Source organism: Typopeltis vanoorti, chromosome 2 (assembly GCF_054136105.1).
Source record: "Typopeltis vanoorti isolate ZY-2024b chromosome 2, IOZ_Tvanoo_1.0, whole genome shotgun sequence".
Taxonomy (NCBI): Eukaryota; Metazoa; Arthropoda; class Arachnida; order Uropygi; family Thelyphonidae; genus Typopeltis; species Typopeltis vanoorti.
In genome coordinates, this window is record NC_143550.1 from 78,667,532 (window position 1) to 78,686,524 (window position 18,993).

Genomic DNA, 18,993 nt, shown 5'->3' on the forward strand with positions numbered 1-18,993 from the left:
CTTTAGTTAATCCTATATTAGTCTGAATACGCTATATGCTGTAGCACATGGACATATGTGATCAACTCACTCTATTTAACTATCTAAAACTATGTAGATTAAACTATCCTTTCACTGTGCTAACACATAACTTTGACATTTAAAACTTTCCTATAAGTTACAATACACATGCATAAATCTCAGGACATTTGAATAGTTATATAATTAATATTAACAAGCATACTCTCATTACAATCAGTCATGTACTATAGTCCTAGTATAATTTTCGTTAGTCTCTTCAACTGTTCAGTAATAGAACAATGATTACAATTACCTATGATTTCAATTAACATCAGATTTTTACAGTACCTTTTGACTTGGGTTTTCTATATTGGCCTCTACCGTTTTTCCGATTGTACTATCCTGGGATGAACTCCTCTGTAATCTGTCACTCCTAAGTTCTTTTGGCATTAAACTGGGCTTTTGCGATCTTAACGTTTCGTACTTGAATTAAGGACACACTTAGAATCATCTATACAATGGCTGTGAAACTCACCACGTGGGCACTGACTTCTTTACAGACTTCTATCTCTCGTTGTTGTTGTCACAGAATGATGAAACACATAGACACTACCTTCTTTCCTTTAGCTAAATGGCATTCCTCGTTTCTTACCATAGGAATACGGAATCTAAATCCCACTCACTTTTGTTCCCTTGTTGTGTCGGACGGAGATTAACTCCAACCCCGCCACTCAGGAAAACGCGTGAAAAACCTATACGAAAAACTCGTGAAGAAACTAGCCGGGAAAAAGCTTCGTGGGGGGGGGTGTTCTAACCCTTTTATACCTTGACCCCTACCGGCACCTTCTTTAATTTCTTTTCTCCACCCTTTACTGGATTCTACTTCACTGACCAATTAGGGTGGCGTTTTTCTGCCAAACATCCTGCGGTCAGCAAGCATGCGCCTCACACGTGACAACATCTCAATTCGGGAATTGATCCTGAGCAATAGTCTTTTTCTTTTTTTGCTAGCCTCAAATTAATCTCCTTGCCAAAATTTTCTAAGAATTTACTTACTATTTTAATCTCTCATTTCAGGTGTTAAAACTAGCCTCTCACATACAATTTCTTATGACTAATCTTTTCTGTCTTACTTAACTAATTTTTTTCATATCACGACTGTAATATATTCCCTCTTTTATTATTTAGTTCAACAAACACTTTTTTGTTATATATTTTACTGATGCATGAATATTTTTCTTGCTTTAAATAATTTTATGTATTAGCTCTTATACAGGTGTTTTATTTTATTTTCTCTTCATGTTACACCATGATAACTGAAAATCCCACATAGTGAAGGTATCAGGGTGTAACAATGTATACCAGCTTTAGAACTGATATACATGCTACTAATTCCATGCTGATTTTTATCCACTCTATTCTTCAATTTATTCTGTGAAAAAGGATCAACAAATATGCATTTTACTGCATAAGTTTCTCCCTCTTACACTCAACCTCTCAACTCAACAGCTGTATTTTGCCTTCAAACATACTCCAGACATCAACAAATTCCAAACTTCGTTTTTTGCACATTCTTGCAATCATAATCATTCATTAACATCGCTCGTCTACTTAACTCATAATCATGAAAACGAGGCAGCACACACACTATCCTCCCTTTGACATTTTTCATCTTCACGATATTTAACAATGTTCTGAAATCTTTTGCTACCTAATTAATACTATCACTCAGGTCATTTGTACCCACCATAACTATCATCTTTTCTGCATCATGCACTCTCTTTATTGCTAAAGTCACTCTCTCTCTATTGTTCCACCAGCCAAGCACTCCTTAGGCATACTGCTCTCCATACCCTTAATCATAGAATCACCATATATTATACCACTCATAACTTCATTCAAATCTAAACAAGCATCACTCACGGCCTCATTTTCTATGCTATTCATCATGACTCTCCCAGTTTCATTACTTTCCCTCAACGCTCTTTTACTTACTCCCTCACTTTCATGACATCGCATTTCTCATGGAGAAGAGATTCAAACTCATTGCCCTTTGGCTGGAGAGTAGATATGCTATCCACTTGGCCAACCAGTAAGGTGATTTTTTTTAATGAATATCTTTATTTTATTCAGTTTTATTTTACATTGTACTTATTGTTAAATTGCACTGTAGCATTTTAGTATGCCTACTAAATTCTTCTTTTTTCATTACAGTGGATGGAGGATGGGGAGAATGGCAAGCATGGTCACCATGTTCTATTACATGTGGTGATGGTATAAGATACCGAAAAAGACTCTGTAATAATCCAGTTCCATTAAATGGTGGACGAATTTGTGTGCCTGAAGAAGCGATACAAAAACAGATGTGCTTTTTTGATCCTTGTTCAGGTAGGCTTATTTACAATGTTTTTTCCTCTTATCTAGAAGGATTACTGAAATATACTGAAGCACATAATAAAAGTTATTAAAGTACTTTAAATTAAGGGGATATTAAATCCCACATTGTTTTAAAACCGAATAAGAAACTCAAAGATTGGAATCAGAGAGTTTCATGCCGAATATAGTAAACTATAAAGTATCGGCGATCACTAGCGTGAGCTAATGCAAGTGACCCTAGTATGTAGTACAATACCAGACAACTTGCAGCAAAAGTGGTAAAGTTCTGATCGCTATTCTTAGGTATTTTCCATAAATCTCTCTGATCGCCGATACTTTATAGTTTACTATATTCGGCACGAAACTCTCTGATTCCAATCTTTGAGTTTCTTATTTGGTTTTACAACAATGTGGGATTTAATATCCCCTTAATTTAAGTAATGTTTATATCACCGAAATGAAGCTTATTAGCTCTTTATATTTTAAGTATTTTAAGTTATTAAAGCACATTATTAAGTAAGCGATTCATAAGAAGAAGATGATGTGAAAGGAACATTGTTAGAGGAGTTGTGAAATATATAAAATGCAGGCCAGAAAAGTTACACTGTGTACTGGGTAGAAAGCTAAGTTGAAGTATGAAAAGAAACCCAGTAACCCAGAAAGGTAACCCAGCACTTAAGCCTTAACCTGTGTGTTAAGGCTTTAGTGCTGGGGGAAACTCATGTTAGAGGTTTAATGGAGTAAAACAGCACTGAGAAAGGATTAAAAATATTTAATTCTTCCAATATTTCATCTTAGTCACTGAAACATCAGGGCAACACAAAACTAAGTGAAACACTTGGATGAAAGACTAGAGTCCTAACTAGGTGGGGCATCCTCTGTGGGCATCCCACCTAGTTAGCAGCCTAGGATGTAATGAGGATTGTGCCTAGAATGTAAACTGAGATCTTTAAGTATTAGTGTTTCTCATATTTTGGGGAGTTAATGCATCCATACTTATTTAAATTAGGCTGATTTCTGAGGGCAGCTGCAGATTCCAAAAATAGTCTTTGTCTTCTATTACTGCAATGGAGGATGGTGGTCTTTTTCCAACCTTTTTCCTATATGAACTGTATCTAAAGCATAGTCTGCAAGGCCTGATTAACCATAGTCATGACTGCAGTTGTCTGCAGTCATGACTATGGTTAATCTTTTCACTCCTTTGCCCACATTTTTCTTATACAATTTCCAGGGATGACTTTTTATTTGCCTTCCTATTTTCTACCATTCTATAAAAAATGTCTTCAATATTAATCTGATAAAAACTTCTTACCAACTTATTTGTCTCTATCATATCCTTCTCTCTCTCCCTCCTTTTCCTCTAGATTGCAAATTGCATTTAATCAACTTTTCTTTATACTCAACATTCCAGAAACCTTAGTCAGTCATGCCTGAAACTTCTACAGTATCTCCTCATCCATGAAAACCAGATGACCAAATCTGATCATAGTAGTCCATATGTAGCTTAATCAAGCCATTATACAATGGAACCATAAGCTCCATATTTTATGCAGTAACTGTCCTCTGCATTATTGTCAGAATTCGTGCTGTCCTCACAATTTTAGTAGTGTCCTCTAAAGTTTAGGCCCTATCTAACATGAAGATCTCTTATTTCTTCCAACTCCTCCAATATATCCCCACCAATTGTATACTTTGCATCCCATTTTTGTTTTTCAAACCCCATACATTGCAACATTGAACTAGTAACCCACTCCCATGCCCAGTTCACTCAGACTATTCAAGTCCTCTTGTAAAACCACAACATCTGCTGTACACCTCATGATTCTTTCCAACTTTACATCATCTATACACAAAATATCACCATTGAGATCTTTCCCAATATGATTAACATACATGTTAAATAGCAGTGTCCTTGAAATGGATCCTTGGGACACACTACAAGTGATTGCACTTCTGGGATAGTGCCCTCCCCCCATATACAACTTCTTGATAAATATCACATAGCCTCCAATTCAATGCACTAATCTGTTAACCAACCACATCCATTCCAATTTAACTACCACCTAATAAATGACAGCCAGTATGGATTCCGTCGCTGCCAATCAAGGAGATCTGCTCACATATGTCACCCATCTCTGGACAAATGCCATGGAGAAGTTTGGCGAATCTCAAGTGGTTGCAATTGATATCTCCAAAGCCTTTGACCAAGTCTGGCACAAAGGCTTGCTAAGTAAACTATCATCGTTCAGTCCGACCCAGGATTTCTGTAGTTGGACTGCTAGCTTTCTGTCTGGATGCACAATGTGTGTGATGGTGGATGGCTTCCTATTTTCTCACCATTGCATCCTCAGCTTCAAAAAAACTAGGATTTCTCTTTCGCTCAAGACGTTACTTCACACCTGAACAGCTGTTAACATTATACAAATCAAATCTGCCCAGCTATTGAATATTGCTCCTACATATGGGGGTGGGACCCCTAAAAGCTTTCTCAAAATGCTTGACTCAATACAGAGGAGAGCAATTAGACTTATTAATGACCCATCTCTTTCCAACTCTCTCCCCCCCCCCCCCACTTTCGCACAGACATTTGGTTTCTGCAGTATGTATATTCTACAAATATTTCCATGGGAAATGCTCATCTGAAATAACATCAATAATTCCTCCACTCAGTACTAAGCTCATTGGAACATGTGCAGCTGCTGCTGTTCAACATCCCTTCACAGTACACCTAGAAACAAACAGAACAAGTTTCTTTTCCTCCTCTCCTCCTTCATCCCTGCAACTGCTGCACTGTGAAACAGTCTTCCACCTGCTGTGTTTCCCAAGGAATACAATTTACAGTCATTTAAATCAAATGTAAACAAGTTCCTCCTTTCCCAACCCACAACTCATACATGGTACTAATGTACTATATGTTGATCAACCAACCTTTTGTGTAGGGGCACAACATAAAAAAAAACCCTACAAACTTATCATGTGGCAATATATCAGAAGCATTTTCAAAATCTGAGTTTACCATTGTGTATGGATCTCCTTTGTCTAATGCACTTATTATAATAAGTAAGTAAGTGATTATTAAAACATGGTCTTCCTTAGAAAACCCCATGCTGAAAGAGAATGCTACTGTTTTCAACTAGTTCTGGATCTTTGTTCTCACTAACCTTTCCACACTTTAATCACAATTCCAGACACGCAGACTGGCCTATAATTTGAAGTTTATGTCACCTCCCTTATGAAGTGTTACAATCTTACCTTCTTTCCACTCCTGTGAAACTTGGCTCAGTGTTAGACTCTTATGAAACAAGTATGTCAAGGCAGATGCCAACTGCCTGTCACATTCACTCAAAATGTAGTGATATATCATCAAGTCCCACAACCTTATTACCATGAAGTTTATTCTATTCCTCATATACCTTCTGCTTACTCACAGTCACTCTCTCCTGCCCTCTTTCCACTGTACTCAAACTGTGAATGATGTCACATTCACAATGATGGAATACCTTTATGAACTGCTCATTTTATATCTCAACTATATTCTCTACAGTAGTTATTGTTTTACCATTTTCACCAACTAGTATCATCCTTCCATAATTATTCTTTTTTCTGCTGACTACATATGGTAAAAACTCCTAGATTTTTTTTTTTTTTGCTTAATTAGTTAACTGTTGCTTATACTGTGTTTTTGCCATCCTTATCAACCAAGTCACCTTCCTTGCCACATCTTTGTACTCTTCATGTAACTGATTATTACCACTGATCTTATCCTGCCTCCATAATGCTTTTCCCCTCCAGATTGCATCTTTAATCTCTTCATTCATCCATTTCACACTTATTTTATTTAACCTGCTGTCCCTTAGAATACATTTCGATATTGCTTCTTGATCTGCTAAATCAAATAGCATCCAAGCAGCAGTGATCTCCTTTCTATCCAATCCTCATTCCATGATAACTGCTGCATGCTCTTTCCTGAGCTTTTCATAATCACTAGCCTTGGTTCTGTATATATACTCTTTCCTTAAAGAAGTCCTTATGAAGCGCAGCCACCCATTTAATCACTTGTGGATCACTCTCACCAACCAGAGATTTGACTCCTCATTTACAATGACATCCTTTGATAAGATGATCAAATCCCAAATTCTCGATCCTTAATGCGCTCTCTGTTACATGCCACCTAAGGTATTTGTCTCTCAGAAACTCAATAAATTCATTTTCTTACTTCCAGATGTTATGATGTCATCACAGTCTATATTGCTATAATTAAAATACCCGCAAATCACCTTTTTCTTATTTGCTTGTCTAATTTGCTTATACATTTCATTATCACTACCGTCCACATTACCAGGTCTACAGCAATATCCAACAAAATATTTCATTCTCTCCACCTCTACCTCATGCTATGCTACCTCAAAACCACTTCCACTATTTCTCCCTTGAATCTCCACTGTGCATGGACATAAGTCTTTGTATATCATAACACTCCATATCCCTTTTGGCCTTTTCTATCTTCACGAAAAACATCATACCCTGCCATCTCTATTCCTGTGAGGCTCCCATCCTCATCCAACCACGCTTCTCTTTCTCACTTATTCCAAAAATTTTGGAATAAGTGAGAAATTTTTGCACTTATTGAATGAACTCAATCAATGCAACAATTTCATTCCCCTTATTCTGGTTACCTCTAGCATTCATATATGAATATAACAGTTCTTTTCTGGGTCTGTAACAAATGCAGCTGATACCATTTCTCAGATGTGACTCCTCCATGCCTTCTCCCAACCATTCATTCATTACCCATCCTAGAACCCTCCCTGGCACAATCATTCCCTCTCCCCGCATCCCGGGCCATAACATGCTATTCATTTCTTTTCTAGTCTCACATATTCACTTCCTCTTCTAGCACTGATCTTTCTCATGCTGTTTCCCCTTCTTTCCATATCTGTCTTGCATTCCTATTCTCTCATTCTCCTCATTCATGCTACTCATTTCTTCATTCATAAACACTCCTTCAAACCCTCTTTCCTTACTCTTCTACTCTTCTGCATCATCACTTACTTGCTCAGATTTATTCTCTATATATCTTCACAACGTTTTCAACATAATCATTAGATTTGAGCATTCCTTGAAGGATATAGTTGACTAATTCCTTTACTCAGAATTGAAGTCCAGGAAACAGAAATTTTACTTCACTATACCATTGAAAAGATCTTGGTGAAACTTTGTTAGGTATACATTTGTTTAGTCAAAATTTAATCTAGGCTCCATCTCAGCCTAGGTTGAACTTTGACTGCTCTGATATAAAAAAAAAAAAAAAAAAAAACAGTGTTTCATTGACCTGAATTCTAATTAGCATATTCCTTTCTCCATTTTAAATGTGCAGCATGCATGTTTCAGTTCATCTGATGTTGCCTTATGAATTTGTATTGACTATCAGAGCAGTCAAAGGTTGAACTTTGACTGCTCTGATATAAAAAAAAAAAAAAAAAAAAAACAGTGTTTCATTGACCTGAATTCTAATTAGCATATTCCTTTCTCCATTTTAAATGTGCAGCATGCATGTTTCAGTTCATCTGATGTTGCCTTATGAATTTGTATTGATAATTGCTTCAATAGTGGCTCTGCTACTATTGAAGCAATAGTAGATAGCCTCTTCCTTCCTTATTCTTCCAGTTTTGTCTCTTCATATCATCTATTTCACTGTTTTTTTTTTTTTTTTTTTTTTTTTGAAGAGACACAATATTGTTGAATGATGGTATACCATTTTTTTTTGCTTCCTTTGATACTTACTTCCCCACAAACAGCAGACATAGTACCTTTCCTTCATGGTTACATGGTGATCAGCATTCATTTATTATAAAAATTATGGAAACAACTGCTGTATTAAAGTAAAACTTCAGTTTAATATAAACAAAAATAATCATTCGATTCAACCTTCATATTAAGGTCATCATCTGAATGTTTTAATGTCAGGCCAGAAGTTTTAACAGTTGAGCAAATTAATGTAACGTTAGCATACCAAGTATAGCTCGTTTCTTTATATATATATATATATATATATATATATGTATATGTATACTCCACATGATGACCTTAATGCGAAGATTGAAACGTCGAGTGATTGTTTTCATTTATATTAAACTGAAGTTTTACTTTAACACAGTAGTTGTTTCCATAATTTTTATAATGAAAACAGACATAGTACCCTTTCTATGCAGTTTAAATGATATAATTGTAGTTGCAAGAAGTCCACAATCACTTTAGAAGCTGCATTCTGTATTCTTTTAATAGACAAATCAAGGCTAGCAGCCTTCAATCCTTCCTTTCTTTACTCTTCTGCTCTTCCACATCACTTCTTACTCCTCAGATCCATTCTTTTATTATTATTATTATTATTATTAACATCTAACCTCCATGGAGTCAGAGACTCATCACGAGAGGTATGTGCTATTGTACACACAGTGCTCATCCAACTGCTTTAAACTGATTCAATGTGTCTACATTCACAACATACTCAGGCAATGCATTCCACTCACCAACTGCTCTCCATACAAAGAACATTCTCCTCACACCCTATTTATACAGTTTCTACAATAGCCTCTTGTTCTACCTCCCTCTCCCATTCTATGAAAAATATCTTCCATGTCAACCTAATAACAACCCCTGACTAGCTTATATGGCTCAATCATACCCCCTCTCTTCCTCCTATTTATGAGGCTTTGCAACTTACATTCTCTCAATCTGTCCTCATACATCTTTGTGAATCATCTCTGGACATTTTCTAACATAGATCCATCACCTTGAAAACCTGGCGACCAAATCTCTGCACAATAATCCATATGAGGCCTGATCATATGGATTTATTTTATAATATCACAATTTATTTATCAGCTTGTCATGTGGCAGTCTATCAAAAGCTTTTGCAAAATCCAAGTACACCACTGTATATGCATTTCCCCTCTCTCTTTATCACCTTGTTATAGTGCATAAGTAAGTAAGTTAGCAAAATATGATTATCATTTAACAAACCCATGCTGATAACCACAGAGAATATTGATGTTATCAACCCATATCTGTATCCTACTTCTCACCAATCTCTCTAGTACCTTCACCACAACTCCAGATATACAGATTAGCCTATAATTTGAAGATACAGCCTTATTATTATTATTATTATTATTATTATTATTATTATTATCCAAGACCCCCACGGAGTCAAAGACTCATCTAGGAGGTCTTTTTATCAAACACGCAGTTCATCATACCTTGCTTTAAACACACTCAAATTCTCTGCAGACACCACACTCTCAGGCAAAGCATTCCAATCATTCATAACTATGCATGAAAAAAACCTGCTTCTCACTCCCCTACTCACACCCTCCTTATACAGTTTCCAGGGATGATCTTTGGTTCTCCCCCAATCTCCCACTATTTTCTGTAGAACTTCTCCAGCATTGATCCTATAACAACCCCTTAATAACTTGTAGGTCTCTATCATATCTCCCCCTCTTCCTCCTGTCCACCAGACTCTGCAAGTTACATCTTCTCAATCTTTCCTCATACTCGACATTCCAGAGGTTAGAAACTATCTTAGTCAATCACCTCTAAACCCTTTCCAACATCTCTTCATCCTTCTGAAAACCAGGTGACCAAATCTGGGCACAATAGTCCATGTGTGACCTAATCAAAGCCTTATACAATGGAACAAGAATCTCCCTACTTCTACAAGTCAGTGCCCTCTGCATCATTCCCAAAAGCCTTTGTGTTGTCTTCACAATTTTGGCTATGTGTCCCCTAAATTTCAGATCCTTATCCACTATCACCCCTAGATCTCTTATTTCCTCCACCTCAGACAATATATCCTCACCAAGCATAAATTCAGCATCCTATTTTTATTTTCCAAATTTTAAGACCTTACATTTTGCAACATTGAACTCACATCTCCATTCCCGTGCCCAATCACTCAATTTATTCAAGTCTTCTTCTAAGGCCATAACATCTTCTCTACTCTTCATGGTTTGTCCCAACTTTGCATCATCTGCAAACAACTGAATATCTCCATCCAAATCTTCACCAATATCATTAATATACAAGTTAAACAGCAATGGCCCTAAAACAGACTCCTGAGGTACACCACTAGTAACTTTCCTTTTCCTGGATATCACTCCCCCATACACAACTTGTTGATACCTATATGATAGCCTGTCTCCAATCCAATGCACCAATCTAATATCCAACCCCATCCACTCCAGTTTGACTATCAGCTTATCATGAGGTACTCTATCAAAAGCCTTTGCAAAATCTAAGTATATTACTGTGTATCCTTCTCCTCTGTCCATGGAAGCAGTCACCTTATTGTAATAAGTAAGTAGATTACTAAAACATGACCTCCCTTTAGTAAATCCATGCTGTCCATGAAAGATAATTCCATTGTTGTCAACCCAATTCTGAATCCTAGTTCTCACAAGCTTCTTTATCAACTTAACTACAACACCTGACAACACAGATAGGCATTATAGTTTGATGATTGCGTTCTATAGTTGAAGTGGCACAATCTTGACCTCCTTAGGAACTTGATCCAGTGCAAGACTCATATTAAAGAAATATGTCAGGGCCGGCATCAACTCTCTGGCACATTCCTTCAGAATACGTGGTGATATATTATCAGGTCCCACAGCCTTATTTACATCTAGTTTACTCAACTCCCCCATACACCCCTTGCTCACTTACAGTCAGTCTCTCTTCTCTATCATCAACTGCTCTCAATCTCTCCATGTAGTCACATTCACAAGATTGAAAGACCTTTATGAACTGCTCATTAAGTATCTCCACCACACCTTCTGCAACAGTATACCATTTTCTCCAATCAATGTCATCCTTCCATAATCATTCTTTCTTTTACTGGCTACATATCGAAAGAATTCCTTAGGATTCTTTTTGGCTTCATTAGCTAATTGCTGTTAACGCCTCTCTTTAGCTACCCTCACCAACCAAGTCACCCACCTTGCCTGGTCTTTGTAGTCCTCATGGAATTGGTTATTTCCACTTCTCTTATGCTCATCTTTATGCTGTAGAACAATTTTACCTTCCTTCTGCTCCCTTGGAACTTGTGCTGCTGCATGACCTTATTAAACAGGCATGCCAATGCTACTGCCTATTCCCTGGAACATTCCCTTAAGATGTGTAGTGATATGTCATGAAATCCTACAAATACCTCTTGCTCATTCACATTTAAGCCATCCTCTTCTATGTCCTCTACACTTAAGTTCCTCATGATTCCACCCTGATCAGGATGAAAGACCCTTATAAATTCATCACTGAATACCTCAACTATGTCTTCTGCGGCAGTTACATTCTACCGCTTTCATCGATTAACATCATCTTACTATGATCATTCTTCCTTCTACTTGCTACATATCTAAAAAATTCTCTGGGTTTTTTTTCACCCGATCTGCCAATTTCTGCTTATACTGTACTTTTGTTTTCCTTACTAATAGAATCACTCTCCAGGCTTGTTCTGTATATTATTCATATAACTGATCATTACCATTATTCATCTTGTACTTCCTTCAAAATACCTTCTTTTCCAGATTTCATGCTTAAGCTCCACATTCATCCATTTTACACTTACCTTATTCAGACTTTTGGCCTTCAGAATACATTCACACATTGATGCTGTTATGTATTTCTTTGTCATTTCCTAAGCAGTATTTATTTCCTTACTGCTCAACTCCTCGTTCCATGTTATAACTCCAAGTTGTCTCCTAAGTTTGTCATAATCACCAATATGAACTGGAAATGCATTATAGACCCTTGATGTGAATACACCTATGTGATTAGATGGCATATATATTTCTATGTTATGAGAATGCACAAGAGAATTGGAGTGCATTGACCAGATTGTTTAATTTAATTCTCAGGCGTGTCTGAAGAAAGTGGAAAGAAGAGAAAATAGTTCTTGTATAGAGGAAGTTCTAAGAATAAGTTAGCAAATTATCAATTACTATCTCAGAAATGGTGTCATTGTATTATATAAAGTTCAAGGATAGAAATGGAATACTATGTGGTGGCAGTATACTTTTATAAAGAGTAGGTCATACCTCAGTAACTTACTTTTTCTAACAAAGTTACAGCTGAGTTTAATGACTGTACAATAATGCTGATGGACTTTGCAAAAACATTTTACAAATTATGGATTTCACAATGAATTCTATTACATAAATTGCAGTAATGTAGATAAAAGGGTGGTTGATGGAGAGATCAGACTAATATTCAAGAGTCCAGGAGAATGCCAGTGCCTAATGGTAGACTTCAGTACTTGGGCTACTACTACTATTTAATTTGTTCATTACTAATATAGGAAAGGATCTCAGAGGAATATCTGAGGATAGCTCCTGACCAGATAAGTGATATTTTGAGAAAAAAATTGATGAATTTGCATAGTATTTACATAGTATTGTTTACTTTTAGTATTTTAACGTGTCTGGGTGATTTTTGTGTGTTTTTTGAGTATTTTAATAGTAAATTGATAGATCGATTATCTGTGCACATGGCTCCCATAAAGAGGAATACAAAGATGGCATCCAGGTTGCCATATTTTTCTGAAAATCTTAACTTAAAAGACTTGATTCGGTGTACCGTGTGTGAAATGTGTGCATCGAGGAGAGTGGTTGGAGTCTGGTTAAATAACGATTGTGGAGTGAATGTGTGCAAAAAGTGTAAAGAATGTGAGGATTTAAAGAGTCTTTCAGGTTGTGTGAGTGATAACATTGTCGAAAGTGAGAATCTAGATAACAGCGATATTCGAAGTATGAATGAGGATATTTGCGAGGTAGTACCTGATAGCTGTGAGAGTGGCATTGTAAGAGAGAATGAAGTTAAGCATACAGAACGATTGAATGAATCATCGGAAAATAAAAATGATGACACTGACGCAATGAGTGAAATAGCTCTATTACGTGGAGCGATACATGGAGTAAACCAGCAACTGGAACGTTGGCAAAAATCTTTAACAAGCATACCGACTAATAATCGGCAAAAGTGTGATAGAAAAAATAAGGGTATGATAGTGAGTGTAAACAAAATGAAAGCGCGTGTGTTGTTTGGAGATTCCCTGGTAAGAGGTGTGTTAGTTGAGAGTTTAACAAAATCGTACCAACCCAGTGCGACCATAAAGAATGTAAGCGAGTCAATTAGAATGCAAAAACAGCAGGTGAAGGAACTGATAGTGGTAGCAGGTACAAATGATTTGAAAGGAAACAAAAAGGCTGTGAGTGAGGATGTGAAGAAATTGCTTGAGGTAGCAAAAGAAAAGAGTAGGAAGGCCATAATTGCTAATGACTTTATGTGTGAATTATGTTTGATGAGTGGTGTGGAATTTGCGGAATGAGTTCGATGGGTGAAAGGATTTATATAAAATGGATGGATTTCGTGTGTGGAGACTTGAAAAGGTATTGTCGAATGTGGTGGAAGTGAATGTACAGAACCAGGGAAACTAGAATTATTAAGGAGGGGGGGGGAGTAGATATGCAGATTTTAGGGAGACAGTTGATTGTGTGAATGTGTGTAATATGCCCAAGTGAGTAGGAAAGACCACAAATCAGAATGGGATAGTTAGTATAAGGCATCAAAATAGGGATGGGACAAATCGGCTTCTTCAGTTCATATATACAAATGCCAGAAGTATTAGGAAAAAGAAGGAAGAATTTTTGCCCTTGGTTGGCACTTCCAGACCACAGGTTACTGGCATTAGTAAAACATGGCTGACAGAAGATGACACAGCTAGTGGGATTGAATGTGAGGGGTATGGTGTGTTCAGGAGAGACAGGGAGAATAAAATGGGGGGAGGTGTGTTATTGATGCTAGCGGATGAGCTACAGCCAAGGAGAATAGAAGTTGAATTGCAGGATAGTGAAAAGAGCACATTTGTGGCCATTTGGTGTGAGATTGTGGCTAGCAGAACTAAATATACAATTGGGTGCTGCTATAGACCAGGTGATGGAAAAGATGGTGGTGACAGTATGCACAAGCAAATAGAAGAAATGAGTGGAAGGAGGGTAATTATTATGGGAGATTTCAACTATGGTTGCATTGATTGGAGAGAGGAGAGGACACACGGGAGGAAGGAATTAGATTTTATACGGTTATTAAGGGATAACTATCTGCGACAGCATGTAATAGAAAATACTAGGAGTCAGAGAGTGCTTGACCTAGTAATTGCATCTGAGAATTTGGCTGTAACGAATATGACCACGTTGCCACCAATTGGTGAGAGCGATCATAGGGTCTTGACTTGGGAGGTGGCTAAAGGTGCGGAATTTACAATTAAGACAGGGTACATGTGGAATTATTGGGCTGGTAAGTATGATAAGCTTAGGAGATTGATTGGTACAGTGCCATGGCATGTAAAACTGCAAGAGCTAGAAGTTGACAGTGCATGGGAGGCGGTTAAGAAGTGTTTGCATGAAGCAATGGCTGACTGTATACCTAGAGTCTGAATAATAAATCAAGTAGGAGTTAAATGGATGAATAACACTATTAAGCTTGAGCTGCAAAAAAAAGAAACAACTATGGAGGGAATTTAAGGAGAAAGGTGACCGGCAGACACACGAACAGTATAAAGCCCAGGCCAGAAGGGTAACAAGTGCGGTAAGAAAGGCAAAAAAGGATTATGAAAGAACTTTGGCCATGCATGCTAAAAGACAATCCTAAACAGTTTTTTCGATATATTGCAAGTAGAAGAAAAAATGTATATGGCAGAATAATTTTAAAGAATGCCGATGGTAGGGAGGTAACTGAATCAGTTGATATAGTTGAATCTGAGCAAGCACTTTGCAAGAGTATATCATCCAGGTGGTGACATTGCAGAAATGAATGAACCAAAAGTTTATATGGGAATTGTGTTGAATGAAGTGGAGGTGAGTAGTCTATTACAAAACCTCAATGTCAATACATCTGTGGGATTGGATGGTATACCAGCTCATGTCGTACGTGAAGCAGCTAAAGAATTGTCAGTACCCTTGACCATTCTGTTTAATCTGACTCTCGGGTCTGGGTTAGTCCTGGGGGGGTGGAAAGAGGGGAAAATAGTTCCACTGCATAAAGGAGGTTCCAAGACTGCTGTTGTAAATTACTGACCGATTAGCATATCAGGAATCATTGTCAAGGTCTTGGAGAAACTAGCCAAGAGAAGAATACAGGACTGGATAGATGAAAATGGGATACTGTATGCGGACAACATGGTTTTGTGAAGGGTAAATCATGCCTCAATAATTTGCTCACGTTTTATAACACAGTAACGATTGAACTGGATAAGAGTAATGGGTTTTCAGTGATTCTACTGGACCTTGCCAAGGCCTTTGATAGGATACCACATGGAACTCTAATCAGTAAACTGGAGCAGATGGGGATGGATATAGGGTTGGTGAGATGGATAGGAGGGTGGTTGATGGAGAGATACCAGAGAGTGGTTTATTCAGGAGTGGAGTCCAAAAGACAGCTTGTGACTAGTGGTGTGCCAGAAGGTTCTGTTCTTGGACAACAACTTTTCAATTTGTTCATGAACGATATAGGAAAGGATCTGTGAGGAAGTGTTCACTTGTTTGCTGATGATGCAAAGTTGGGTAGAGCAATTGTGAGTGCACAAGATGTCAAAATTTTGCAGGATGATTTGGATAGTTTGGAGGACTGGCTAAGGAAAATGGATGTCAATTTAATGTGGCAAAGTGTAAGGTTATGCATTTTTGAGTGAAAAGATTAGCAGCAGTATATCAATATGTTGGAGGCTTAATGGATTTTTTACAACACTCAAAAAGAATTAAAATAGAATTTAATACATCCTATATTTCGTCCTAGTCACTAGGACATCTACGGGGATTACAAAAACAATTAATGTAACATGCACACAAATATCATACAATACTAAGCCCAACCACGTGGGTGACACTAAAGTCCTATCTAGGTGGAGCACCCACTAAGGGCGGTAGTAGGTGGCCTGGAATGTAAGGTGGGACCTCTGGTGATGAGTGTTTCCCAAATCTTCGGAAGCTTAATTCAACCATATTTATTAAGATTTGGTTGGTTTCTGAGAGCTGCTGCTTCTAAGAAAAGTCTCTCTTTCTTGAATTTGCTGTGGTGGAGCATGGTGGTTTTCTTCCATGATACCCTGTGGGTGGTGTCCAAAACATGGTCAGCCAAGCTTGAATGGCCATAGTTGTGTTTACAGATGTAAGACTTGTGTTCCTCCAGGTGGATGGATGCTGATCTGCCTGTCTGTCCAAAGTACGCCAGCTTACAGGAACAGGGTACTTTGTAAACTCTAGGCAGAGAGAGAGGAGGGAGCTGATTTTTCGTAGAACGGATAAGGGTAGCAAGTTTGCGGTGGGGCTTATATGCTGTGTGTAGGTTGTACTTTTTTAGAATCTTGGCTATTTTTTCGGATGTGCAACGGATGTAGGATATGGTGATGGCATTTTTAAAATCTTGTTGACGAGAAGGACGGGGAATGGGGGAGGAACTGATTATTTTTTTGATACTGTGATCGCTGTAGCCATTGGAGAGGAAAATGCTGTGTATGTGGTTAAGCTCAGTAGTGAGGGCGGTTCCACTGGAACAAAGATTGTGGGCTCTCTTGGTAAGAGTTTTAATAATGCCATATTGTTGAGAGGGGGTGGTGGTGGTGGGAGAGTTTGTGAATGTATCTGCCTGTGTGTGTGGGTTTTCTGTATACAGTGAAGGCAAGTGTATCATTAGGCAGGTGTGTGACTAAAGTGTCTAGGAAGGGTAAACAATTGTTCTTTTCCTTTTCCATAGTAAACTCTATTCTTGGATGTAGGCTATTGAGATGACTGAGGAAGAAGTCTAACATGTCTGGGCCATGAGGTCAAATAGAGAACATCATCTACATATCTTAGCCAGATAGAAGGTTTGAGTGGGGCTGAGTCTATGGCTCATTTTTTGAAATCTTCCATATAGAAATTGGCAAAGGGGGGGGGGGAGAGTGAGAGCAGAGAACCCATGGTGGTTCCCTCTATCTGCTTGTAGATTTTGTTCTTCCAAGAGAAATACCCAGAGTTAATGGCAAAGGAAAAGAGATCTAAGATGTCAGAAGGAAAAGCGTTTTCTAAGAGAGAGATAAGGTGTCAGTTAAGGGAATATTGGTAAACAAAGAGGAGATATCAAAGCTTACCAATATGTCTGCATTATTCAAGGTTAAATTTTCTGTGAGGGCTTTAAAGTGGGTCACATTTTTTATATAGGAAGTGGACCTTCTGGTGAGGGGGGGGGGTTAGAGAGTTGGCCAGCTGTTTAGACAGCCTGTGGCAAGGTGCATTGGTGGCATTACTATAGGCCTGAGTGGAGAATTGGGTTTGTGGATTTTTTGTAAACCGTATATTCGGGGGGGACGGGAGCGGAAAGGTTTAAGTTTGCTCATGACATCAGGGGGGGCTAGGAAGATACTTTTTTAAGTAAGATTTTAATTTCTTAACTTGTGTTTTTGTGGGGTCGTGTTCTAGCGGGATGTAGGTAGTGCAATCGCGGAGGATAATGGAGGATGATCGCACTACCTATATCCAGCTAGAACTTGACTCCACAAAAACACAAGTTAAGAAATTAAAATCTTACTTAAAAAAGTATCTTCCTGGCCCCCCTGATGTCACGAACAAACTTAAACCTTTCCGCTCCTGTCCCCCCCCGAATATACTGTTTACCAAAAATCCACAAACCCAATTTCCCACTCAGGCCTATAGTAGATGCCACCAATGCACCTTGCTACACACTGTCTAAAGAGCTGGCCAACTCTCTGACCCCCCCATCACCGGAAGGTCCACTTCCTATATAAACCAACTTGTAGGTCTCTATCATATCTCCCCTCTTCCTGCCTGTCCACCAGACTCTGCAAATTACATCTTCTCAATCTTTCCTGATACTCGACATTCCAGAGGTCAGAAGCTACCTTAGTCAGTCGCCTCTGGACCCTTTCCAACATCTCTTTATCCTTCTGAAAACCAGGTGACCAAATCTGGGCACAATAATCCATGTGTGACCTAATCAAAGCCTTATACAATGGAACAAGAATCTCCCTACTTCTACACGTCAGTGTCCTCCGCATCATTCCCAGAAGCCTTTGTGTTGTCTTCACAATTTTGGCTATGTGTCCCCTAAATTTTAAATCCTTATCCACTATCACTCCCAGATCTCTTATTTCCTCTCTTTCCAACAATATATTCTCACCAAGCATAAATTCTGCATCCCATCTTTGTTTTCCAAATTTTAAAACCTTACATTTTGCAACATTGAACTCACATCCCCATTTGCTTTCCCAATCACTCGATTTATTCAAGATGTGTCCCCTAAATTTTAGATCCTTATCCACTATCACCCCAAGATCTCTTATTTCCTCTATTCCAACAATGTATTCTCACCAAGCATAAATTCTGCATCCCATCTTTGTTTTCCAAAATTTAAAACCTTACATTTTGCAACATTGAACTCACATCCCCATTTCTGTGCCCAATCACTCAATTTATTTAAGTTTTCTTGTAAGGCCACAACATCTTCACTACTCTTCATGGTTTGTCCCAACTTTGCATCATCTGCAAACAATTGAATATCTCCAACCAA

The 18,993-nt window shown here is 38.0% G+C and overlaps 1 protein-coding gene across 2 annotated transcripts in view; it reads left to right on the forward strand.

The window, feature by feature from the left end:
* Window positions 1-18,993, forward strand: part of LOC150109203 (coadhesin-like) — a 252,093-nt gene that overhangs the window by 42,176 nt on the left and 190,924 nt on the right. For both annotated transcript variants that reach the window (XM_090406243.1, XM_090406252.1), the window contains exon 3: window positions 2,215-2,388. In XM_090406243.1, coding sequence (XP_090262369.1) covers window positions 2,215-2,388 — 174 coding nt within the window. The remainder of the gene's footprint in view (window positions 1-2,214; window positions 2,389-18,993) is intronic.